Source organism: Tamandua tetradactyla, chromosome 7 (assembly GCF_023851605.1).
Source record: "Tamandua tetradactyla isolate mTamTet1 chromosome 7, mTamTet1.pri, whole genome shotgun sequence".
NCBI classification, from domain to species: domain Eukaryota; kingdom Metazoa; phylum Chordata; class Mammalia; order Pilosa; family Myrmecophagidae; genus Tamandua; species Tamandua tetradactyla.
Window position 1 is genome coordinate 7051533 of NC_135333.1, and position 27850 is coordinate 7079382.

General features: G+C 41.3%; 1 protein-coding gene across 1 annotated transcript in view; it reads left to right on the forward strand.

The window, feature by feature from the left end:
- Window positions 1–1018: 1018 nt before the first annotated feature.
- Window positions 1019–27850, forward strand: part of EDARADD (EDAR associated via death domain) — a 64484-nt gene continuing 37652 nt past the window's right edge. Inside the window, exons 1-3 of the mRNA XM_077167807.1 lie at window positions 1019–1170; window positions 15847–15905; window positions 20810–20849. Of these exons, the coding sequence (XP_077023922.1) occupies window positions 1140–1170; window positions 15847–15905; window positions 20810–20849 (130 nt within the window). The 5' untranslated portion in view covers window positions 1019–1139. The remainder of the gene's footprint in view (window positions 1171–15846; window positions 15906–20809; window positions 20850–27850) is intronic.

Genomic DNA, 27850 nt, shown 5'->3' on the forward strand with positions numbered 1-27850 from the left:
AAATTTAACCTTACTTGTTTTTAGAGTAACAATTCAGAATTTCCAAGAGAACCCAAAGATATTTTTCTAGAGTGGCTGTGAGTGAGTATCTGGCATCTTCTTTACCACTCCCTTGATGTACTTATCCTGGAGGTCATGTAATAACTAATGCCAAAGAAAAATCAAAATAGAAATTATTAACGTGTGCCATCATGCCACAGCGCGCTCTCTGTCTAAAGATCAGGAAATTGTTTAAATATCAGAGTGCCGCCAGGCATCTCAGCCCAGGCCTGTGTGGGAGAGTTCCCGTGTCCCTGCCGAGGCTGATTAGGGAGCCAAGAAAGCCAACCCAACTGAGGCCGTTCTGTTGTTTTGGCTTTTGTTTCTGTTTTCTGGATCTCACGGGTTTATTGAGCAATTCAGGAATGGGGCAGCTTCCCATTTAGTAAGTAGAAGGGAGCTCCTCGGAGGGGCATGGAAACGGGAAACTCAGGGCCAAAGCAGAAGCAAGTGAGGAAATGTTCTGATTGGTTGACATCCAGTTTTCCTTTTACACAGGTCTTACAAAGTGGGGAGCTCCTCATACACTGATTAGCACAGACCATTCTGATAAGCTCTCTCTGCCAGACCAAAACGAGTTTTATCACCAAGGGTCGCTTATCAGCGACCGTGCAGCCGATTTTTAGGACTAATAATTCCCTCGCAGCCATCCTCGGCTGCAATCCGGGTGAAACTCGGGGTCCGTGGGGTGGGGGGACCTGGGTGTGGGCGTGGAGGGAGGACCGCCGCGGGCGCTGGGGACGCGCGGGCCACCCGGAGCCCCACCCCGCGCCCTGGCCCAGGTCTGCTGCAGCCCCGCGCCGGCCCTGCGCCCCTGGGGAGGGGGAAGGCGGGACGCGAGGAGAAGGGGCTCTGCTACATGCAAAGCAGGAAGTGAGCACGAGGAAAAAACCCGCGGAGACACAGGGAGGAGGCGGAGGAGAAAAAGAAAGAAGAGGAGGAGGGGAGGAGGAGGAGGAGGAGGAGGGGAGGAGGAGGAGGAGCGCACCGAGCCACGGAGTTTTCGCTGGCGCGTCGGAAAAAGCAGAACTTGCCATCCTTGCCGTCCCACCTTCCTCCGTCATCCGGGAGGCCGCCCGTCTGCCCCCCACCCCGCCCCCATGGCTTCTCCGGACGACCCTCTGCGCGCAGGTAAAGCGACCCCGCGCCGCACCCTCATCTGGAGCCGGGACGGCGGGCCGGGGGCTGCGGCGAGGCGACCGAGGGCTGTGCGAGGCTGTCGGGGCCCAGCCGACGGGCGACCCCCGCGGGTCTCCCCGGGACCACCCCAGAGCCTGGAGCCCTTCCCGGGGTCTCTCCGAAGTGGGGCGTGGGTCAGCAGGGCGCCAGGACCCCGTGAGCGCGGGGACAGCTTTTCCACCCAAAGCACAGCCACGGAGCACCTACAGCCCCGGGTCCCGCTGCACCCCCTCGCGTGCCTAAGACGTCCCTCACCCTGGGGCCCCAGCCGCTTTTGTTTGGGACCCGGGGTGCCAGGTTGAAACAAGTCCGGCAAACCGCTCTGGCAGAAAAGAAAGCAAGAGTTGACTTTCTTTCTCTCTCTCTCTCTTCCCTTCTTTCTCCAGGCTCACATGCCTTCTCATTTCTCCCCTTCTCTCCTCATTCCACTTGTATTAAATGGTTTTGTTATTCTAATTATCGACCCTCAGAGCTATTTCATAGATTAATATCCATAGATCCAAGAGGCTGACCCCACCTGGAGGGGCCTTTGACTACAATGGCCTCTAGTTCATGTCCTTATTTTAAAATATTGTGTAATTACACCTGAGGCTGGAACCTGGACCTTCTAAAATCTCTCACTTGAAATGGTCTTCAGACTTCAGGAATTCTGTGTCCTTCTCTCCCATAACCTAGGTCTGACAGGCAATAACTGTTTGCTGAACACACAAGTGAATGAATGGTATACTTCCCAGAATACAATAGGTTTTGTTTTGTTTTTTAGATAGTTTTGTTGAGGTGGGAAACCCTCCGGAGAGAATTACAAAACCCTATATAACTAATGCATTTCCTATTTTAGTTCTTGGGCTTGTACAGGGACAGAGCTTGAATGTTCCATCATGACTTTGTGGTTTCAGCAGTTAGGAAAAGGAGATAGAAAGTGGCTGGGCATGGGTGAGAAGACTTAACAGTCAACTCAAGTGCAATTATGATGTGCTGGATATGGGGGGAGTTTCCAGGAGACTTCAAAGAAAACTCTAAATTCTTCTTCAAGTAGGGAATGGTCAGCATTTTATCAACTGGAGGTGGAAAATAAATAAATTATGTGGATAGCCTTCTCTGCTCCCCAACCGACTGTTTGGAAAAGTAGAAGAGAAAATAAAAGGAGAAATTACCCCCACACTCCCATCCCTTCTATCCTCACATCCATTGCCTCCTCTAAGAATCTCATTGACAAGGTGCCAAGAGGTATTAGGCCAGGTTTCATTGACTTTGGGCTCAGATTTCATTAAATGATGACAATGGTAGGGGTTCAAAATATCTCAATAGACCTGAGACGTGGGACACATTGGATGGAGATAAATGTAAAATCCTATATGCTCGCCTCTCCAGTAAACTGCACCGGAGAAGGTGGGGACTGGTAGACGCAGCAAAGTAGCAACACAATGTATAAAAAAACCTCAGTGAGTCAATAGTATGCTGAGACCACCAAAGGGGCCAATAGGATCTTAAATGACAGAAATAGAATTACAGGATCTAGAATTCCCCCGATGGTACTCTTAGACTACTTTGCTCAGCCAAAATGGATGTACAGGACCTGGAACAAATGGGTAGCCTACAACAGAGGGATTTACAAATCCCAGCATGTAATTGAAAGAACAAAGGATACGATTATAGGAGGGTGTCACATTTGGTATTTGTCTTCTTGACTTTAAGAGGTAGAACGCAAATCAGTATGTGAAATCTTTAGGGGGAGATGAATTTGGGATTAGGGGAAAGAGAAGAGAGGTCTCAAAGATGGAGATCTTCCTATAATCCTATAATTTGGCAGAGATGCTGAACCAATTCAGGCATCTAAAGATGATCCTAATGTCTTTTCCCACTCTAAGATGCTATCAATAAAATGAGGGTTCCTCCACTAAAAAAAAAAAAAAAGCCAAAAACCTGTTTTCCCTTTTCTAACAGCTCGTTTTATTTCTGCAATCCACTAGACACAGAAACCGACCACTTCCATGTCTGTCAAAACTGCAGATGGCAGCGATACATGAAACTTATATTAGATGAAATTTTTTGCTTCACTGCAGACCAAGTCACCACACTCTCTCATCTGATTTTTCACACTCACCTCTAAATGTCCATTTTTGCCCTCATCCAATCTATTCCTCCAAAAATAGCCTTTTAAAAACAAATCAGACCCTGTAATCCCTGTGCTTAAAATCCTTCACTGTTTTTCCAATGCTTTCGAACAAATCTTCAAGCCTTCAATGATTTCCATACTCTGTATGATTGATCCCTCCCCGTCTCTTCAACTAATCTGTGCCCTTTTTGTCCTCCTGCTCTCTGCACTGCAGCCACACTGCCACCTTTTGTTTTTTTGAAAGCCCAGTAGTCTACTGCCTCAGGGCCTTTGCACAGGGTTTGTTCCTACTTTCTAGAAGACTTCCTCTCCCTCTCCCCCATGCCCAATTAACTCCTACTTATCCTCCACATTCCAGATCAAAAGTGATCTAGATCAGGCTTCCCTGGCTTACACTCCCAGTATGCCGCATACCTTTCTTCTGTAACACTTCTCACAGTTTCTAGCTGTGATGCCATGATCAGTGGCTGTCTCCCATTAGACTGTAAGCTCCCTGCAAGAGTCCATGTTTGTTTTGCTCAGGAGCTCATCACCAACAAGCAGAGTATCCAGCACATAATAAGCCCTGGATAAATACCTATTGCTTCAGTCAATGAATGAGAAATATAACATGTAACCACGGATCCTTCTAAACTGGGGGTGGCAGCACGGGGTGGGGGAAGCTCTGTCCATACTGGTGTCTTAGGAACTTACTTATCAAGTTAGATACACTGATTGAGTTTATCTTGTAAAGTCCGCATGCGTATAACAAAGTTATAGATACCATTATACCATGTAATGAGTTCATTTTTTAAAAGAAAAACAAGCTTTTCTGCACTAAGAAAATTTACAAGACTGTTGCAAGCCAAATGAAAAAAAATGTCATGCCAATTATTGTTTTACTCTACCACCAATAAACAGTCTGAAGGAGCCAGAATTGTCTGTCAGAGGCAAATAAAACTGGTTTGTGTTCATTTAAATAATGAAAATAGTAACAAAGAAAGAGGCTTTGAAAGTCTGGGTTGAGGAGGTGGTTCAGATTTGTTGCTTTCCTGCAATAAGCTCAGCTGCCCCCCCAGCACAGACGCACATCACCAGTGGTTCTCCCTTTGTTCTGAGGATCTGTTATTTGCACTGCACAGTAGGACTGCTGCCTGGGAGCCCTGGCTATGGAGACCAGTTAAAAACTGTCCCTTTGGTGACATGCCATCTCTTACCTGCCACCCCAAGCCTTCCTAGACCACCAAAGCCTTTAGTGTTCACGTGGGTCAGAGGTGGCAGCCTGCCCTCACGCTAACTCTAGTGCATTTGTGGACCCAGGAATAAAGTCTGCTTCACTTCTTGGAGAACCCTTGTTTTAAAAACTGGATCAGTGGGTTTTTTTCCAAACCCACCGAAGAGAGTGGTGGCACCTTGTAGTTTCCCTTGCTCCCTTCCTTCTCCCCTCTCTCCTTCCCCACCCTGTTGGGGTGTTTCAATGCTCAATTCATTTCTTTCCCTTTCTTAAAATGCTGCAGTTTCTTCTCTCTCAGGGAGTATTTCTCCCTTGTCAAAATCTCCTCTCCCATCCCTTTTGTTTCATTTTACCCTTCTTCAGTTTAGTCTCCTCTGGGAGGTGTGAGCTCCTGACTGATACACTTAATTCTTGGAAATGCTGCTGGCTGCCCTCCAGAGAAATCTCCATAAGCCTACTTTCTTGATCCCTGTTCCTTTCCTGTTTGGCCTCTGCCCCGAGGTCTGAGGATCACAGAGAGGGGCTGCTGCAAAAGTCAGCATCCATCTTGCTCTGAAAGAAGAGAAATTAAACAGTGTGTCAGCACAGCCATACATTTCTGTGGCTCCCAGAGCTTCTCTAATGCTGAATATGGTTCAGCACTTTAGGGCCTCTTTATAACCAGTATTGGAAACAAGCTATAGATCAAAAGAAAAACTATGGTAAGAAAAGAAAAATAAATTAACTCTAAAATCACAAGTTCAAAGAATTGACTTTAATTCATCACTAGAAAGCACAAAGGATCGCACTCATTTGGCTCATGATGCTTGGGAAAGCTAGGAAGCTGACTCACTTCTCTCTTTGTTTTCTCTGAAGTGACATCTTTAGAGGAGATGGCTGGACTTCCTTCAAGAAACTGTGTCTAGGAAATATGGCCCCTTATCTATTGTAGCTACTAAACGGAGATGTCAGAATGTGACAGTGCAGCTTGGAATTCAATAGCTTCTGTGTCAGACAATGCACTGATTATTCTTTTTGGATGGGCTGCAGGATACTGTGCCTGATTCTCAGCCCCTCCTGGAGAGTTTCTGATTCGGTAGGTCTGAGGTAGGGCAGGTGCTGCCCCGTCCACCCAGGAGAGTCTGTCCAGAGCACACTTCTAGAATCTCCATAGTGGAAAACATGCAGACATTTTTTTTTCTCAACATGGTGGTTTTTTTTTTTTTTTTTTTTTTTTTTTAAGACAGAGAAGGAAGGAAGGATAGAAGGAAGGATAGAAGGAAGGGAAACATTTTTAAACATTCTCTTATCTTTATTATATTTTGTTTATTTGTTTGTTTTTTACATGGGCTGGGGCCGGGAATCGAACCGGGGTCCTCCGGCATAGCAGGCAAGCACTCTTGCCCGCTGAGCCACCGCGGCCCGCCCTGGTTTTTTTTTTTTTTTAACTTTTTTTTTAATTGTTTAATATAACTTATATACCAAAAAGCAGTAAATTTCCGAGTACATTTTAACGAGTACTTATAGAACAGACTTTAAAGTTTGGTATGGGTTACAGTTCCACGATTTTTCCATTTTTCTTCTAGCTGTTCCAAGACACTGGAGACCAAAAGAAATATCAGTATAATGATTCAGCAATCATAATTGTTTGTTAAACCCTATGTTCTCTATATAACTCAACCATCATCTTTGATCTTTCTCCCACTCTTGAGGGTTATTTGGGCTATGCCCATTCTACAGTTTTTTGTTGAAAGGGTCTGTCGATAATATGGGATAGGGAGATGGAACTAGCTGATGTTCTGGAAGGGCTAGTGCCTCTGCATTTCAGGACTTATCTGGTCCAGGGATCCATCTGGAGATTGTAGATTTCTAGAAAGTTAGCATAGTACATGGAACTTTTGTAGAATCTTATATACTGCCCTAGATGTTCTTCAGGATTGGCAGGAATGTTTTGAGTTGGGATTTGGCAAGTTCTGATAGGTGGAAATGTCTAACTGCAACTTGCATAAGAGTAACCTCTAGAGTAGCCTCTCGACTCTATTTGAACTCTCAGCCACTAATACCTTATTTGCTACACTTCCTTTCCCCCTTTTGGTCAGGGTGGCATTGTTGATCCTTGGTGCCAGGGCCAGTCTCATCCCTGGGAGTCCTCTGCCACATCGCCAGAGAGACTTCCATCCCTGGAATCATGTCCCACATAGAGGGGAGAGCAGTTGTTTCACTTGGAGAGTTAGGCTTAGAGAGAGAGAGAGCCACATCTGAGAAAAAAAAGAAGGTCCACCGACGTGACTCTTAGGCATACCTATAGATAGGTAGGCTAAGCTTCTCCGCCACATACATAAGCTTCACCAAAGCAAGCCTCAAGATCAAGGGCTTGGCCTATTGATTTGGCTATCCCTAATGTTTGACACTGTATCTGGAGTTTCCCCTGTGGTAAAGTTTAATAGTTCCATTTTTTTCCTCCCATCCCTCAAAGGACTTTGCTAATACTTTTTGATTATTTGCTTAATATACTCTGGGATGTATCCAGGTATTACATTAAGCTATACAGGATTAAAGGCTTTTGTTCTTATTCTGGGCTCCCCGTGTTTGAATTGTTTAAATGATCTATCCAGACAGGTTGAGTTAGATTATGTGCTATGGGACATTTAGGTTCTGTACAAAATAAACCTTTCTGCCTTTGGTCTCTAGAGGAAGTTCTAAAATACAGACAATGTCTTCTTTACCCCTGTGTTCTGAATTGCCTTAATCGCTACCTGGTCAGCTTCATTCTTATCTCTATATACCAGGTTATACATATATAAACAGCCTCTCAAAATCCAGAAATAACCCTTACCACTCTGGACTAAATGGGACTGCTATAAGAGCTTACAGTCTAGGCTCCAGTTTTCTTATAAGTATTTTCTAAGTGAGATCATACAATATTTGCTCTTTTGTTTCTGGCTCATTTTGCCTCACCAAATGTCCCACAGGCTCATTCACACCGTTGCATGCCTCACGGCTTCATTCCTTTTTGTAGCAGCACAGGGTCCGATCATATGTACACACCATCGTTCACCAATCTACTTCTCCGTCAGTGCATCTTTCAGCCGTCTCCATCTGCTGGGCCTCGTGTATAATGTCCAAAGTCAACAGTCCAAAACATGCAAACTTTGAAATCAGAAAGACCAAGATCCCAATTTGGGCTCTCTCCTTTGCCCAGTGCCCGTGGGCACTCAGTACTTACACCTTTCTCGGGATTGTTGTAAGGCTGAACTGAAACTATAGGTAAACCAGGTAGCAGCAAGTAGGCACTGGCTAAGTAAGGGCTCGACTTTTTATTTAAGCTTAAATTGCTGGGACTGAGAATTTCTAGATCATAGCAGCCTTCAGAGGCCCTTTTATCCATGTGGCTAATGCTGCTCACCATGCATGGGCTTTTAAAGCTGGAAGGAGACATAAAGGCTCTCTCTTCACTGCCCTAATATTACAGGTTAGAGCTTGAGACCCAAAGTGATGTTTGCAGCTGGCCGAGCTTGCTCTCACCTGAGGCTGTTGAGTGCCCATCTGGGTGTCCTTTCCATGGCACCCCCCTTCACTTCCGGTTTCGACCACACCTTTTTTTTTTTTAGGTTTTTTTTTTAATATTTAAAATTTTAACTTAACTTTTATTTATACTCTGTGCCCATCAAGCATAAACTCCCCCTTTCTGGGCTCCCATACCTTTTGGGGAACCCTCCAGAAAATGCTAATGTGAATTTAGCGTCAATCCCACTGCCAAAGAAAAATCCTCATACGATAGTAAGTTGCCAGCTAATTTGGGATGACTTGTTTATAGTCACTGAGCCAGGAGAGTAGAGGCAGCTTTGGAAGGAAAGCACCAGAAAACAGCATCCAGCTCAAGGAATACCCACAGAGCTAAAGTCCTGGGCAGGAGAAAAGTCCTGCTGCTGGGCACTGGCAGGAGCTACTTTCTGCTCACCTCAGCATTTGCGTGGCTTCTCTTTCTGTTTCTGCCCCTGTGCCCTAAGTAGGGAAACCAGGTTCCATAAGCTCTGTGCCCCATGTCCCATCTGATGCCAGAGCCTTGCCAGGGGGTCCCACCTGCTGTTACTTACAGCCTGTAAAAATAGACATTTTAGAGCTTTTAAATAAACTACTGTATTTGATTTTACCCTAATAGCATTGTAAACATGCATCTCCAAGAAATACTTCAGGAGAACTCCTACTTCTAGGCCAGTCTCCACTGGGATCAGCCCTTCTCCAGATCACTTCTTTGGTACACAATAATCCGGGCCTATGAGAGCAAAAGTAGTTCTGTACAAACCAGAACCACTATCACGGAGAAGGCTTGGGATCAGATACATTGTGGGAGGCATGCACAATGGGTCTGGTTTGGTATGAAGCATAAGTAAGAACTTAATCCACCGTCTGACATATTTGGTCAAAGGCTGATATAGTCAGCACCACTAGAATAAAAATAATAAGACCTGAAAGCTTCTCTAATACTAGTTTTAAAACCCTGCCTTTCCTGATTCCCTGCTGTTCTAGTTTGCTAGCTGCCGGAATGCAATATACCAGAAACAAACAGAATGGCTTTTAAAAAGGGAAATTTAATAAGTTGCTAGTTTACAGTTCTAAGGCTGAGAAAATGTTCCCAATTTAAACAAGTCTATAGAAATGTCCAATCAAAGCCATCCATCCAGGGAAAGATACCTTGGTTCAGGAAGGCCGATGAAGTTCAGGGTTTTTCTCAAGTGAGAAGGCACATGGTGAACACAGGGTTTCTCTCTCACCTGGAAGGGCACATGGCTAACATGGCGTCATCTGCTAGCTTTCTTTCCTGGCTTCTGGTTTCATGAAGCTCCCTGGGAGGCGTTTTCCTTCTTCATCTCCAAAGGTTGCTTGCTTATGGTCTCTCAGCTTCATGATGCTGCAGCATTCTCTGATCTCTCCAAATCTCTTCATTCTCCAAAATGTTTCCTCTTTTATAGAACTCTAGAAACTTATCAAGACCCACCCAAATGAGTGGAGACATGTTGTCACCTAATCCAGCTTAACAACCACTCTTGATTAAACCACATCTCCAGGGAGATGATCCGATTACAGTTTCAAACATGCAATATTGAATAGGGATTATTTATGAAATGGGATTTTTATTAAAACATGGCTTTTCTAGGGTCCATACATCCTTTCAAACCAGCTCTCTTCACCATCACACTTCAGAAAACAAACAAAAAAACTAAATTCTACGTATCTATACCTTCTAAATTCCATTAATTTGCAGAGATTTCAGACCAAAGCAAAGGATGCTGAACCTCCAAACCCTTTCCTTCTGTATCTTCCGGTTAGCCTCGTAGCCCTCTGTTCTAGTTTATTAGCTGCCAGAATGCAATGTATCAGAAATGGAACAGCTTTTTAAAAGCAGAATTTACTAAGTTGCTAGTTTACAGTTCTAAGTCGAGAAAATGTCCCAAGCAAAACAAGTCTATAGAAATGTCCAACCTAAAGCATCCAGGGAAAGATAACTTGATTCAAGAAGGCCGATGATGTTCAGCGTTTCTCTCTCAGCTGGAAGGGCATGTGGTGAACATGGCAGCATCTGCTGGCTTCCTCTCCAGGCCTCTTTTTTTTCATGAAGGTGCCTAGGAGGCATTTTCCTTCTTCATCTCCAAAAGTCACTGGCTGGTGGACTCTTCTTCATGGTTCTGCGGTGTTTTGAAGCTTTCTCCAAAATACTTCTTCTTTTATAGGATTCCAGTAAGCTAATCAAGGCCTGTGTAGAATGGGTGGAGACACATCTCCATCTAATCAAATTTAATACCCACAATTGATTGAGTCACATTCCCATGGAGATCAGCTAATCAAGTTTCCAACCTATAGTTCTGAATAGAGATTAGAAGAAACTGTTGCCTCTATAAAGATTGATTAGGATTAAAATATGGCTTTTCTGGGGTACATAAATCCTTTCAAACCAGCACACCCTCTGAGCCATGTCCAGTTCTATCACAGGACTATGTCAGATTCAGAGGGGCACTCAGAGTCATCTAGCTCTCTGGCTCCCAAACCTGGCCTGCAGTGGAATTACAATGGCCAGCTGAGTGTGGAAAGCAGAGACCCTGGCCCCCATCATTTTACAGAGGAGAGCCTGAGGCTTAGAAGACTTATGTGACTCACTCAAGGTTCATGCCACATGCTCTCAGCGGGGACTCAGGCTCCTCCGCCCCAGCCACAATTACTCCTCCATGCAGTTGTCCCATTTGCATCCTCACTGCAGCTTTTGGTGTAATTCTGCTTTTCTCAGCTAACTCCTCCATTTTCCTCCTCTTTTATGTCTCTTTGGTTTTCCCTTCCTCTCATGCTAGTTTTTCTCTAGGAAACAGGACTAGCTTGTCATAAGCCCAGTGGGCAGTTATCTGCACAGGATACTGCCAGCATCTTCTAAAATGTCCCCCTTCCCTCTCGTCCCCACTCCTAGCACTTTAAATCCTCTCCAGTCTATTTACCTTGAATTCCATTGTGTTGACACCTATTAAATACCAGAATCCTGGGGGTGGGGGTGGGGGTACATTTTAAAATATTGTCATCCAGGAATACTTTAGTATAAATGAAATATCTGAGATTAGGCTTTGATAAGAGAAGAGAAGAAGGAAATTGGGACAACTTAGTGGTAGCTTCTACTGTCTCCTCCTCACCCCAGAACCAGAATATAAGAACATGGGAAGGAAACCTAGGAAATTGAATGCAGGTGAGTTCTGGCTGTAAGGACCTATTTGAAGTCAGGGTCTCTCTCATTTCCAGGCCTTTGCCTGTGCTGTCCCCTTTGCCTCAAAAGCTCTTCCCTACCCAGCTCCTTTGCCTGACTAATTTTGAACATCCTACCTGATTCATATATGAATTCCCTTGCAGGCTGCTCTCCACTTCTCTAACCATCCTCCTCTCTCCCCACCGTCCTCCACAGCCTGGGTCTGTGCTCTTCCCACATGCCCACATCATCCTGCCCTTTCTCTGTCTCAGCACCAAATACGCTGTCCCAGAATTGCCCATGACTTCGGCAGCAAATATGAAACCTCTCCTGCAAACTCAAGGTGGAGTTAGCATCACGATTTGTTTTCTTTTCTTTACATCAATTTAAATCCAGTCTGAGTCGATATTCTTCTGGGCTGTCAGGAAATTACATTTCTGTCAGAACTGGAGCCCAGTCTCCCTCCTTAGGATCACACGAGAAACTGAGGCTTAGGTGGTACTTGGAAAACTGGGTAGGGACCTTTAATTTTAAGTCCATCAGGGTAAGCCTTGGTGTTCTCATTGGCCAAGCGTGAAAAGCTCCCTGAGAAGTCCTTGAAGTCCTGTTTCTGTGCCAGACTAAGGCAGGGGGGTATGTCTGCTGGGTCTGGGAACCCTAATATCCAGGGGTTAGCTTCCTCCAGCATTCCCCAAGGTGGTCTTGTCACCACTGGACTCTGTTAAAGACAAGGGCCGTGTCTCCATTCGCTAATGCTGCAGGCATCTTCCTCCACTCTGTAGGAGGATGCTGGCCAAAGCTTTCTCCATTCGCCCTTCTTCTCTCCACCTAGTGTAATCTCTTCGGTCACTGTAGGCTGTCATAAACCCATAAGGAGATGTTACCTTCATGCAGCTTCTACTTACGATGGCCAAACTATGGAAAGCCCAGATACATTTTCGGAAGGGAAAATATAGGGAGAACACGCAAATTATTATCTTGGTAAATTGTCCTGCCATGTTTCTCTGCATGGCCAAAGGCGGTCCCAGTCCCTGGTGCCTGATCCACAGTATGAACTTAATGAGGACTTATGAAAAAAATGAATGTTGAATGTGGCCTGGCCCAAGGCTGCCAGGTAGTGTTGTGCAGGATGTGCACTGCAGAAATCTAGAGAATCCCACTTAAACAGTAGTTGGGATAGATCTGGTCATTTATTAAAACTGATTTCTGGCAGGTGACAGAGAAAAGGAGCCTTTTTCTAATTTGTACCTAGTTTCTGGTTGGTACAAGTTTCTAGTGGTGAATGACCAAGTTCTGTACCTCTTTCTACCTTTCCTCATTTAATACATTAAATGCAACAAATAGCAAAGCATAAGAAGCAAAATATTGAGAAAGCAAAGTTGCTTTTCTTGATAAAAATACCAAAATGTATTTTTGAATAATCGTATTATTTTTTAACAGTAGTTACCTTTGTTATAATTGATGAAAGATTATTAAAACTGTTCTATCATCCATTATTTATATTGGGTATATTTTTTCCTATATACCACTCTAGTTTTACCACCTTGCATATATTTGTCAACCCATGAAAGAACAGTCTTATGCTTGTCCTGTTAGTTATAGTCCATCATCTACAATAGGATTCACTATGCTGTCTAGTGTTTTTACTTTCGATTTTTATTTTAGTAATAAACACCCTACAGTTTCCTCTTTTAACCACATTTACCTGTATAGTTCAGTGTTGTTGGTTACCTTACAATAATGTGCCTCCATTACCACCATCCATTTCCAAACCCTAAATAGAAATTCTTTACAAGTTAAGCATCAGCTTCTCATTCTCTAACACCAATCTCTTGCCTGGTAACCTATAGTCTAGATTCTAACTCTGTGAGCTTGCTTATTATAATTAGTTCGTAGCAGTGAAATCATATAGTATTTGTCCTTTTCTGACTGACTTATTTCACTCAATGGAATGTCCTCAAGATTCATTCATATGATGAATCAGGACTTCATTCCCTTTTACAGCTGATTATTATTCCATCGTATGTATGTACTAGAGATTGTTTATCCATTCATTGGTTGATGAACAGTTGGGTTGCTTCCATCTTTTGGCTATGAATAATGGTGTGACATGTTTGTTCAAGTCCCTGTTTTAAGTTCTTCTGGGATATACCTGGTAGTGGGACTGCCAGATCATATGGCAGTTCTATACTTAGCTTCCTGAGAAACTACCAGACTGTTTTCCACAGCAGCTACACCATTTGACATTCCCACCGGCAATGGAGGAGTGTTCCTATTGCTACACATCCTTTTCAACACTTATAGTTTTCTGTTCTTTTTTTTAAATAGTGCCCATTCTAGTAGGTGTGAAATGATATCTCACTGTGGTTTTGATTTGCGTTTCCCTAATAGCTAGTGATGTTGAGCATCTTTTTACGTGCTTTTTAGCCATTTGTATTTCTTCTTTGGAAAAATGTCTAGTCAAGCCTTTTGACCATTTTTTAAAAATTAGGTTGTCTTTTTATTGTTGCGTTGTAGGATTTCTTTATATATTCTGGATATTAAACTTTTATCAGATATGTGGTTTCCAAATATTTTCTCCTGTTGTCTTCACTTTCTTAACAAAGTCCTTTGATGCACAAAAGTGTTTTTTTTTTTTAATTTTGAGGCGGTCTCATTTATCTATTTTTTTTTTTTTGTTACTTGTGCTTTGGGTATAAAGTCTGTGAAACCATCTTCTGCCCCCAGATGCTGAAGATGCTTACCTACATGTTCTTCTAGGAGTTTTCTGGCCCTAGTTCTTATATTTATGTCTTTGATCCATTTTGAGTTAATTTTTGTATATGATGTGAGATAGGGGTCCTCCTTTGTTATTTTGCATATGGATATCCAGTTCTCCTAACATCATTTGCTGAAGAGACTATTCCTTCCCAGTTGAGTGGACTTGGCAGCCCTGTCAAATATCAGTTGGCTATAGATGTGTGCATCTGTTTCTGAACCCTCAGTTAGATTTCAGTGGTCAAGATATCTATCTTTATATATATCTGTATAATTCTGTTTTGATTACTGTAGATTTGTAATATGCTTTAAAGTCACCGAAAGGGATTTTTATTTTATTAATTCCTATGACCCACATTCAGAAGTTAATATTTTAGAAAGATGAAAACAACTTGCTGAAGAGTGTAAAATAAGAAATGCAACAGAATCCAAATTAAATCATGCCAGTCCAACCTTATGTCACATCCAGTATGTCTGCATAATTTGTGGTTGTTTTTTAAATATTTTTATTGAGACTCTTCATGTACCCTACAGTCCATCCAAAATATACAATCAGTGGCTCCAATATCATCATATAGTTGTATGTTTATCATCATGATCATTTTTAGAACATTTGCATCACAAAAGCAAAAACCTATATATATCTCATGCCCCTTATCCCTCCCTCTCATTGACTACTAATATTGTAATCTATCCAACTGTTTTTTACCTCTTGTCCCCCCCATTATTTATTTATTATTGTCCTTATTTTTTTACTCATCTGTCCATTCCCTGGATAGAGGGAGCATGAGACACAAGATTTTTCACAATCACATGATCACATTGTAAAAACTCTACAGTTCTACAATCATCTGCAAGAATCAAGGCTACTGGAACACAGTTCAGTTTCAGGGACTTTCCTCTAGCCAGTCCAATACACCATAAACTAAAAAAGAATATCTATATAATGCATAAGAATAACCTCCAGTATAACCTCTTGACTCTATTTGAAATCTCTCAGCCACTCAAACTTTGTCTCATTTCTCTCTTCCTCCTTTTGGTCAAGAAGGCTTTCTCAATCCCATGATGCCCAGTCCCGACTCATCCCTGGGAGTCATGTCCCACGTTGCCAGGGAGATTTACACTCCTGGGAGTCATGTCCCATGTAGCAGGGAAGGCAGTGAGTTCACTTGCCGAGTTGGCTTAGAGAGCGAGGCCACATCTGAGCAACAAAAGAAGGTCTTTGGGGGTGACACTTAGGCGTAATTACAAATAGGCTTAGCTTCTCCTTTGCAGGAATAAGTTTCACAGGGGCAAATTCCAAGATCTAGGGCTCAGCCTATTGAATTTTCTTCCCACTGCTTGTGAGGACATCAGGAAATTCCCAAATGGGAAAGTTTAATATTTCCTCCTTTTTCCCAAGTCTTTGCAAATGCTTTTTTATTCTCTGCCCAGATTACTCTGGGATATATCAGAGCCTCACACTAACTTGTACAAACCAACAAGATGCCACACCTTATTCAAGATTCCATGTAATTATGGTGTTCAAATAACTGACCATACAAGTTAACTTAGATAATTCACCACCCAAAATATAAATTTTGCACCAAACATCCCTTCCTTTGATCTGGCATATTTCTAACTCTGTAAATAGACATTTTTAAAGTAACCTGTTCCAAAATGTTTTTTAATGCAATCTGAAACTCTTCCTCCTTATTTTGACTCCCCTAGTAAGTAAAAGTAAGTTTTTCTCCAACCTGAGTAAAGTAACTTGCATCTATATGAAGACATCTGCCAAAGGACACATTTCTGCTTTAAAATTAAAGGAAATACTCTCCATTTCTTTTTTTTTTTTTCCAGATCATATGGCAAAGGAGCCAGTGGAAGATACAGACCCTAGTACTTTATCCTTTAACATGGTAGGTTGCAACTGTTGCATGCTTGGTGACAACTTGGTTTTTCTTTTTACTTTATTGATTTCCATCTTTATTACTCAGTATTTATATGAGATCTGAAACACTGAAATAAGATTTTCTAAAGAATAACTTCTTTATCATAGTAGTCTATGTAACAGAAACTTTGGATTTCCCCAGGCTGAACATAGTAGTAAATTCTGTACTTGTTTTGCATATACCAGAAGCGATCTTCCTAGATTATGTGAGGTCTTTGTCAACTTCTAATATTACCTATTTATTTATTTATTTATTTTATTTCATTTTTTATTTTTTTCCTATTTATTTTTAATGATCTCTTCTGAGAAAATCAAGATAGCTAATGTTAAAGTGAAGAAAAAAATAGGACTGTCTTATGATTACTGAGTGCTAGCTATACACCAGATGAACATGCCCTATTTGTTTTGCCTCTTGTTTACTCTTTGCAGTATTCCATTTTACTGCCCATTTTAGAGATGAAGAACTGAGGCACAGGGGGTAAAGTAAGTTGCCCTGCCTGAACGCAGCCAGGCTGGATTAGAACCCAGGCAGCTGGCTGCTGTGCCCCACCCATCCACCCTCCCTTAAACACTCTGTAGCTTGTCTACTGCTTTAAAGCTTGCCAAAGTTTTCACATACTTTTTGTTTTCATCCTCCAAGTCATCCTGTGAGATGATGAGACAATTATTTCCTCCCTTTTTGTAATTGTATAAAATATGTATATATATAAAATAAAATTTGCCATTTTAATCATTTTTAAGTGTGCAATTTAGTGGCAGTTTGTTCACGATGTTGTACTACCATCACCACTATCTGTTTCTAAAATTTTTCATTACTCCAAACACAAGCTCTGTAACCATCAGGCAATAACTTCCCAATCCCCCTCCCCTCAACTCTGGTAACCTCTAATCTACTTTCTGTTTCTATGGATTTACCCACTGTAGATATTTCAGATTGTCCTTTTGTGCCTGACTTATTTCATTTACTGTAGTATTTTCAAGGTTCATCCATGTTGTAGCACGTATCAGAACTTCTTTCCTTTTTATGGCCCAATAGTATTCCACTCTCTCTATATGCCACCTTTCATTTATTCTGTCATCTGTTGATGGGCAACAACTTGGGCTGTTTCTACCTTTTGGCTATTGTGAATAATGCTGCTATGAATATTGGCATACAAGTCTCTGATTGGGGATTGCCAGGTATATGATAATTCTGCATTTAACTTTTTGAAGAACTGTCAAATTCTTTTCCCCAGTAGCTGCACTATTTTACATTCCCACTAGCAGTGTATGAGGGTTCTAATTTTCCACATCCTTGACAACACTGGTTATTTTCCTTTTTTTTTTTGGCTCTGTTTTTTAGCATCCTACTAGGTTTGAAGGCAGATATTTTAATCCCCATTTTACAGATGAGGAAATGGAAGTTAACTAATGTATATAAAATGATCCAGCCCAGAGCCCTGTTCTGCTATGAGGTACCACTTCTTGCTTATAGATCAAATAAATACCTTGACAGCATTAAATTTATTACTATGTATATTGCATAAGACAGATTCCTCTCACTCAAAATGTTTTGGAGGATAGGATCACTGAGTCATGAAAAATTCTGATTAACTGAGATTTGAAAACCATGGGTTTCTAATTTAGTCAGAATGATATAAAATATAATTAACAGTGGAAGTAAACTAAGTGTCTTTGAATGTTTGGTGACTCATGAGGCTGCTCGGTGCCTTAGAGACATGAGGTGTTTGGCTTTTTGCCTTTTAAATAAGCTGCATGGTCTGAGGACCATGGACAGCACAGGGAATTAAGCTTTTTCACACAGTGGAAGCTGCTATGAAAATATCCTCTATCTTAACTCTCATGAACATCGAATGAGGAATGACCCTGGGATCGTGTTTATTGGTCCTTCAAGTGTAATCTTTAACTAAAACCATTGTTTCTAGAAAGCGTTATCCAATTCTCCCAATCCTTTCCATTCCCACTGCTGCTCCCTGCGATGGCAGCGTTCTCCTACTTACTCTCCCTGACACCAGGGTCTCCCTGTCTCAGAGGCATTCTTTTTACTTCTCTCCTTGGGTGGTTGCTACTTGAATTGCTCCTCCATGCACTTTGATCACTCTGCTCTTTCCAAAGCTTCCCATTGCATACAGGATGGAATATAGATTCTCTGACACAGCAGTGGAGGTCTTCCATGACCTTATCTCAGCATCTACCACTCACCTCTGCTTGCCTATGAGCCAGTAATGGGTAGCTATTTGATGGTACTCCCGACCCTTTCACATTCCTAGGATACCTTTAATGCTATTTTCTGGTAAGGACAATTTCCCATCTCTTCACTAAGGAACTCTTATGCATTCTCTCATCTCAGTTCAAGTATTCTATAATCTGTGAAGCCTTCTTTGCCCTGTCCTTTGCCATGCTTCCTTCTTCATAGCCTGTTTTGGTTTGCTAAAACTGCTGGAAGTAATATACCAGAAATGGGTTGGCTTTTATTAAGGGAATTTATTACCTTACAACTTTACAGCTCTAAGACCGAGAAAATATCTAAATTAAGGGATCAACAAGAGGTTAACTCCACTCAAGAAAGGCCGATGCTGTCCAGAACACCTCTGTCAGCTGGGTAGTCATGTGGCTGGCATCTGCTGGACCCTTGCTCCTGGGCTCTATTGCTTTCAGCCTCTGTTCCTGGGGGGGTTCCTCACTTTGCTTCTCTGGGGCTGACTTTCATCTCTTGGCTTCCCTTGGCTCTCTCCAGGTTCTGGCTTGCTTAGCATCTCATGGGAAGACACATGGTGACATCTGCTGTGCTCTCTACCCGTGTCTGGACGTCTGTTCTATCTGTCAGCACTCCAAGCATCTCCCAACGTCCATATCTCTGTCAGCTCTGAAGCAACTGCTCTCCGAATGTCTGCAACTGAAGTTTCTTCAAAACCTTTCTTCTTTTACAGGGCTCCAGAAAACTAAATCAACACCCACGCTGAATGGACAGAGTCACTTCTCCACCTAGCTAAAAGGCCAAACCCACAATTAGGCACACCACACTTTGCTGGAGATAATCTAATCAAAAGGTCTCACCCACAACTGGGAGTGTCATATTTCCATGGAGATGATCTAATCAAAAGGGTTTCTATCCTACAATATTGAATCAGGATTAAAAGATATGTCTTTTCTGGGGTACACAACACTTTTAAACTAGCACATAGCCCAATCCCCATTTTTATCAGATTGCAATATAATTTTGTTTGCTTGTCTGACTTCCTTCAGTGCCATGTTGACCATCTTCCGATATACCGAGCACAAGGCAGGAGACAATAGATGTTTGTGCTGAGCCCAATTTCTCAGCGCCTAGGATGGCACGTCATCTAACTTCCTATGTCTTCTATATAAACTGACTTCACCATTTCAGATCAAGTCTTGTTTTCCTCTGTCCACCACTGATACACTTACCTGCTTTGGGCTAGCCAGTTTTCTCTACATGCCATTCTTCCAAGCACTTGGCCCTTGTTTATGCTGTGTCCACCGTCTGCAGCTGCTCTCCTTCACCCAAGTCCTGGCCATCCTTCTAGGCCTAGCTCAATTGTCGGTTTCTCCAGGAAACCTGCACTTGCATTCATGCAGACTGTTGGTGGATGTTTAATTAATGCTATGTCAAAATTTGGGGATGCAAATATCATAGTCCCTTCTCTGTCTACCTGAAGAAACAGACACTTTTAAAACAGACTGATGTGTTATGGTACAGGTGTGTTTGCCACGCTGTGGGATTAGAGTGGCAAGAAGGACTAACTTGGTCTCGGAAAAAATTCTAATTGACTTCTAAGTTTTCTATGATTAATTGATTGATTATGGCGGACGGTGAAGTAAGGGTTGTAGATTTTTAGAAGTTCTGAAAATTTATTGCCCAGCTCCAAAGAAACTCCAAGGAAAGGGCTTTAAATCAAAACCCTTGGTTTTGCAGAGTTCTTGCCTGCCATGCCGAAGACCCGGTTTGATTCCCAGTGCCTGCCCAGGCAAAAAACAACACAACAACAAAAACCTTTGGTTTTACACTTGTTTCTTTTTCTCCTCTGTCAAAGGAAGATACAGGGGAGAATCACAGGAAATTTGGAAAGTATACCTCTGTTTAGACAAGCAAAAGGACAGTAAGTCCAGAGGCCCAGATGGAGGGGAGGCGAGGGGATAAAATAGGGAAATCAAACACAATCTTACTCTTCTCATGTAAGTTTTCAGAGAATGGCTACAATATTTAATCTGAAGTTAAAGTTTTCAGAATATCAGACATTTGCATTTAGATAGAAATAAATAAAAATCTGTGTGATTGATTATAAGAGCATTTGCTATTTTGAATTCCCTATAACAGTACGACCCTTAATTAGTGCTGTTTATTAGGGACTGATTTTTAGATCTTTGTACAACCGATAGGATAGTTACCTTTAGAATATCATCTCTTCCCCCCAGGACAGACCTCTGTGATGATGAGTGCTGCCCAGAGTACAGGTGTATTGACCTGCACGACTCACACACAGAAATGGTGAGAAGAAATGCATCTGTTCCTATAACTTTTGTGAACAAATGCTCCTCAATTTTAAACTGCAGGAAATAGATCAGGAGACCAGCACTCTGAAGAAAAGAAGTGTGGTTTAGTGGAAGTTAGGATGGTTTATTTTATTTCATGTCCTCACATTAACTTCTTGTCAACCTTGGTTTCATTCCTATAAACTATGAATAGGAAAACTTGAAGGGTCAGATCTATGGATAAGCCCAAGGCTGCACACTTCCAAGGTTTAAAAGAGAAATCATGACTTTCCCAAACCAAAGCATTCTTTTCATTGTGATCTTCTTATTGATGATGGCCATCTAAAAATAACTCTCCTCTTTTGTTGGTTTCTACAGTCAGACAAATATCCCATTCAAGATACGGGACTTCCGAAAGGTATGTACGCTCACTATTACTACTTGAACTCAGTGATTATCTTAATAAGAGATATCTTGTACAAAGCATTAGTCAAACTAATTTTTTTCATTATTTAAAACTATAGGGTGGGCCACGGTGGCTCAGCAGGCAGAGTTCTCGCCTGCCATGCCAGAGACCCAGGTTCGATTTCCGGTGCCTGCCCATGCAAAAAGAAAAAATATCTATATAGGGTGCACGGGTAGCTCAGTGTAGAATGCTTGCCTTCCATCTGGGAGACCCAGGTTTGATTCCTGGACCCTGCACCCAAATAAACCCCAACAAAACAAAAATGATGAAAGAGAAATGTACGTATAATTTAACTCATGACTTGTTAGATGATTATCTCAGAAATAAATTTTCTCATTAAAATCTATAAATTATTTTGTAACAAATTATCAGTTAAATTCCTGGGATGTGTTTAACATGCCGATACATGCATAAAATGAAGATAGCCAGGACTCTGGGTTGGAAGTGATAGAATCCTAACTTAAATTAGTTTAACGGTGGGAGGGAGGGTGGATTTATTGGCGTAGGCATCTTAGGGTGCTGCCTGATCCCACATTAAAGTGTTCCTCTGCTGGCTCCCTTCTCGGGCAGGCTTTCCCGGCGTGGCTGGTCAGCGGCACCAACCAGCCAACAAACTGGCTTTAAGAGGTACCACTCAAGATGAAGGAGGAAGGTTTCACTAAAACAGTGTTTAAAAAAAGATGGCTAAGGAAGAGGGAGCCATTCTCCCAGCCTCCATTAGCACAATTTTGGGGAAGATTATGGTTGGGGCAGGGAGGTTATATGCCCATCACTGAATTCATTGTTGTCATCAGGGAGATGGTGGACTTTGGCCAGAACCTGAGCCAGTGTATGGCCTTGAGATCAGGTGGCAGCGGGCATGGAGTCAGTTCTCCCCAGACCATAGGCAAGAAGGTTTTGGTCCTGATATGGACCTTAAGGACGGCAGGGCCTGAGCCTTTCCTAATTTCCCTCACAGGGGAGTCTGAGAGGCTGTATTCCACTATAGAGGCCAGGCTTCTGGTCACCAGACTGGAGTGTTTATCTGGTACTTTGCTGACAACCCAGAGATGAGGGGCAGCCCAGATGTGGGGGAAGGAATGATCAGATCGGACCAGCTTCAGAGATGTCAGGAGCACTGGGGACCTCTTTCTAACTAACAAAGTACTCAGGCTTCCTTGTCACTCCGGAGAGGTAGGATTTCCCAGCAGCATCTAATTTGGGTTTCCGCTGGGTGATCATAAGGCCATGTGTCTAGAGGGTAGGAGGAAGCTCCCAGCCAGAACCAACCTTGTGGTTATGCCTGGGGTTCTGCCAAGGCTCTCCTTCTCTTCCTTCCCTCTCCCCAGACTCTTTTCCCTGCTCCCTGCAATTACACCATTAGAGTCCCATTCTTTTGGTCTCCTGTGCACATCCCTGAAATTGTAGTGGTGTAGGGAAAAGACTGATGATCAGGTTTGAGTCCAAACCCTGGCTGTACTCGGGGAGGCTTTTGGCGTGCTCCAACCTCCCCAGACCTCAGTTTCTCATCACTTCCCCCTTTCCTCTCTCCTTGAAAGATTTTTAAGTCTCCCAAATCCCCAAATCTGTGATTTTTTGTATGAGCAAGGAATTAGAAGTCACAAGCTGGTGATAAGGAGCAGACCAGAGGCAGTCTTGGGCAGTGCGCAGTGAAGAATCTCTTGGGGAGCTTGTTTAACATGCAGATTCTTCTGCTGCCCAGAAGTCATGATCTGATGGTGGTAAGGTCCAGCCCAGGAACCTGTGTCTTAACACCTACCTGGGTAACTGAGGTGTGGACCACACTATGAGAAGCCTGCATGAGAAGTTTCCCTGATTCAGTGTGCCCACCACTGAGGCATATGTAGTAGAGAACCAACCTGCCTAGTTCTGAGTGGCCACAGCAAGTGACTTTGCCTCTTGGTGCCTCCGTTTCTTTGTAGAGTAGTGCACCCCATTCCAGCCTCCACCTCCTGGGATGGCTGTGAGAACTAAATGAAGCAAATCTGGAACAGTGCGTGGCACACATGAGCACTATACACGGCAGGAGGGAAATCTGACAAACGATTGGTGAAAAATCAGGGTCGGAGGACTGTCAGCTTTCATAGCAAAGAGGCAAAAATGAAACTATTTTGGAAAAAGCAGAAGACTGAGCTGGCAGTGACCTAGCAAGGTACAATGCCATGGTGTGATTTGTCTGAAGATCTTCTTTTATCACCCTTGAATGCGATTTCCTGTTTTGAAAGAAAAAGGGTTGTTGCTTAGCAACCTGATGCTATAGGAACTGTAGGATCAGCTATCTTCTAGAATTTGAGTTTTACTAAATCATAAGTAAAGTTGTAAAAAGTTCAGAAGTAACATGATTATGAAAACAATACTCTACACCTTTCCTTTGTCCTTATTCATTCTGAACAGTATTAAGTGGATAATTTCTTGTCTCCAAGTAAATATACATTTTACATGTAAATGAGACACGTGCCTAAGTTAAAAAAAAACTTACTCCAACATTTGCGTTTGACAATGTAATAATTTAATGTCCGCTAGCATTTTTGTTAAAGCATAACTACTGGGTCCAACATCATCAATAAATGTTTATGGAAATTTTCTGCTTAAAATTATATTTAGGCAAAGATAACCCACATGGGCTAGTGAAAACACTAATTTATAGGATTAAAAGTAGATGCAGGGGGGTGCACAGGTAGTTTAGTGGTTAGAATGCCCGCCATCTATGTGGGAGACCTGGGTTCGATTCCTGGACCATGCACCCAAAAAAAAACCCAAGTAGTTGCAGGGGGGTGCAACAGTGGCACAGTGGCAGAAATTCTCACCTGTGGAGCTGGAGACCCAGGTTCGAATCCGGATGCCTGCCCATGCCCCCCCCCCAAAAAAAAACGTAGATGCAATCCAATTATATTTAAGTACAAAAGAGTACGTCAACATTTAAGTAAAATTGGGGACTATTTTCTTTAATAGAAGAGTTATTTGTAATTGGCTTTGACAATTGTCATATAGTTAATATTTTAAAGTCCTTGAAATTTATTTCCTTCAACAGATCAAGCATATTTCACAAAATCTTTATTAGGGTATTACTGCTTTATTCATGGACATTTTAAAGAAATTCTTCAACCCTTCTCCAACTAGAGTGGTTGGGAATAATGTGGCTTACCATAAGTCAGTTGTGGAAATGTAGTGTATTGCAGTGATTCGCATCTGTTTTTGAAGGGAAAAATATTATTATATTTGTTTTCTCGCTGGTGAAAAGCCTGTGGGCAAAGACATAGCTTCTGCCTCAGCGACCTCAATTTTAGAGATTTCAAGGGGTACAGTTTGTCAGCCCTCTTTTCTGATAGGCAATCTGTGCGACCCTACAGGCACTAAGTCCAAGACTAACGTAAGTGTGGGTTTATTTTATATCACGTAATCCCTGATATCACATAGAAACTGCTTGCTTGAGTGTTCAGAAGGGCATATAATTCTACATTTTGAGAAAAATGTATGTGGAAAAATAATTCACAATTTTGAGCCTCTTGTAGTGGGAGAAAATTGCATATAGATAAGTACTCACATCATAAATCAGTCAAAATTTTATCATTTTCATTTTCTCTGGTGTTCCTGCTCTTTTAATCTTGTTACAAGATTTATAGTGAATGTGGAGGTAAGTTAAAGAGAAGTAAAGTAGACTAATTCTATTGCTAATCATTTTGAGGAATTTGAACTGAAGCATAGATCCTATTTAGGGGACCTTTTAGGAGTAATTTGTTATCTAAAATGTGGAAGTAATAGTTCAATTTGGAAAAGTTAGGAAAAAAAGAAATAAGTACTTAGGAAATCACTAAAATAATTCCAAAGTAAAAATTTCTGCCTTAAAACACACAAGCCAATATGTTGTATTTTGTGTGATTTTCTACCTCTTACTGTTTTAATAGGTATTCCCATTCTAACAGAAAACTACATATCCCTCCATCCTGCGTTATTTTCTATGTGTCTTTCCCCTCTCAGTCCATCAATACTCTCCCTTCCTCCAAATCTTAAGAGCCTCTTGGCAATCTCTGTTACAACACCAAAAAATCAATCAATCCCACTTCTTTCCAAATTATTGCAAGAATCCAAAGGTGATGATTCTCCAAAAATATTTTTTTCTTTTGTATACAGGAGGGCATAGGGGAGGGAATGGAATATGAACAAATGAAATGAATGTTTGGGATACCACATAAGAAAAATTGCTCATCTAAATTCAAGTCATCATTGTATTAAAAAATTTTACAGAATGCTGTGACATTAACAATTATGGCATTGAGCATTATGAGAATTAGTATGATTGAAGTCATGTCTTTTTTTGCTATAAAGAATAAAATTTCAATGTGCATCAGAATTGTGTAGAGTGTTGTTATCCGTGTGGATTTCTGGGCCCCTGAGATTCTAATTAAGGAGATCTGGGGAAGATCAATCCAGGAATCTGCATTGTTAGCAAGCAGCCCAGTGATTCAGACACAAGAGAACTGGGGACCATCTTATGAGAATACAACCTTAGGCAAGATCTCCACCCTATTAGACTTTTACTAAAAGGTCTTGTATTTAGTTTAAATTTCTCAGCTGATACTATTAAGGGGAAAAAATGTGCTTTACTCCAGACAGAATTGTATACGCAATGAGTACAGCTGCTTATTTGAATAAATCTAGCATCCCAACACATAATAGGCAAATAAAAGTTAATGAATATAAAAATTAATGGATGACTCAATCTCTCATTCAATCCTGACTTTTGAACCTCGTGTTAAGTGATTCTTATTTAAGATTTTATAACACTAAAAATTTACATGATAAAAATTTATTTCATAACATACCATAGTTTCTTCAACTTTCAAGTTTAGACAGGGACATTGAATTCTGTGGTTAAAGATTAAAATCCAGTGGAACAGACAAAAGAATAAAGGGGGCCAGTTATATTTGTTACGGAAGCAAAATATAGGCTTTAAACTTACATCCTATCACCTTAGTCAACCCAGAAGAAAGAACAGCTCTAGCTGATTCAGCAAAAGTCAAAAAAAGGAATGATGGTCAAGCAAGATGGAACTGTAAGATTCTCCAGGTCCAGAATCTTTGAACAACTAGCAAAAACTGGCAAAACTGTCTTCTTCAAAACAGTTAAAGAGTTATAATAACTGAGCAAGGGCCAAATCAAGGCAATTTAGCTTTAAACATGGTGGGAGTAGCTCGTGGCACCCTTGCTAGTCTCTCCTTCACCCCCTCACCTATGTTATGTGGAACCAGTCTATATGCCCATTGTGGGTACCTGGCCTTGCTCCAGAATGCACAGAGTAACCCTTATGTGCATGCTGGGGTGCCTGTATGTCAGTGCCAGTCTATTGGGTTGGAAGTTAATAGTTTAAAATATTAAAATGTACAGTGTGTAATAAAATATTATGAGACAAAGAAATAAGAAATGATAGACCATCCAAAAGAACAAGATAAAAATCCAGAAACCATCAATGAAGAAGACCGCACCTTGGACATACAGGGCAAATATTTTTAAAAAATGATCCTCAGTATACTCAAGGAGATAAAGGGAAACACAGAAAAAGAACTAATAGTTATCAGAAAACAATGAATGCACAATAGGGAATCTAAGTAAATAGAAATTTTAGAAAGGAACCAAACAAAAAATCTGGAGTTGAAGACCACAATAACTAAAATGAAAAATATTCTGGAAAGTTTTAACAGCGGATTGGAGCTGGCAGAAGGAAAATATCAGTGAAATCAAAGACAACACATCTGAAATAATTCAAGTTGAGGAGCAAAAAGAAAAAAATAACAAGTAAACAGAGCCTAAGAGACATGTGGGACACCATTAAACATACGAATATATGCATTATGGGAATCCCAGAAGGAGAAAGAATGGAGAAAGGGGCAAAAAAGGATATTCAAATAAATAATGGTAAAAACTATACAAATTTAATGAAAGCTTGAATATACACATTCAAGAATCCCCCAAAACCCAAACAGGATAAACTCAAAGACAACCACACCCAGATAAATTGTAGTCAAATTATTGAATGCCAAGGACATGGAGAGAGATCTGATAGCTGCAAAACAAAAGCAAAGTGTTATGTAGAAGTGAGCATTAACAGAATTGAGGGACAAAAAAAGGTATAAGACTTATAAAGACTGTATGCCAAAATAACAAAGAAAGTCTTGCATTATCAGTAGTTACTTTAAATGTTATGGACTAAACTCTTCATTCAAAAGTCAGAGAGCAGCAGTATGGATAAAAAGCTCAACTATATGCTGTATTAAGAGGCTCACCTAAAGTTCAGAGACACAAGGAGGTAAAATATGAAAGAATGGGAAAGTTATACCATGCAGTTAGTAATCAAAAGATGGCAGGGGTAGCTATACTAAGATAAGGTAAAATAAACATTAAGTAAAAACTGTTAGAAGAGACACAGTAGGTCACTATACATTGATAAAGGGGTCAAGTCAACAAGAAGAAAAAGTATTATAAATATATATGCACCTTATGAAAGGGCCCCAAAGTATATGAAGTAAGTATTGAAGGATTTGAAGAGAGAAATAGATGGCACTATATTAATAGTAGGAAACTTTAATACCTTGCTTTCTGTAATGGATGGAACACCTAGACAGATGATCAATATGGATACAGACTTGAATGATGATCTAAGCCAACTAGACCTAACATAATATATTTAGAATCCATCACTACCAATAGCGGAATACACATTCTCTTTAAGTGTGCACAATTATTCTCCAGGATAGACCATAGCTTAGGTCACAAAAAAGTAACAATAAGTTCAAAAATATCAAAATCATACAATGTATCAAATGTATCTTCTTTGACCAGAATGGAATGAATCTAGAGACCAGTTAACAGGGAAAAATGGAAAATATGTGGAAATTAAACAATGCAATTCTTAAACAACCAGTAGGTCAAAGAAGAAATAACAAGGAAAATGAGG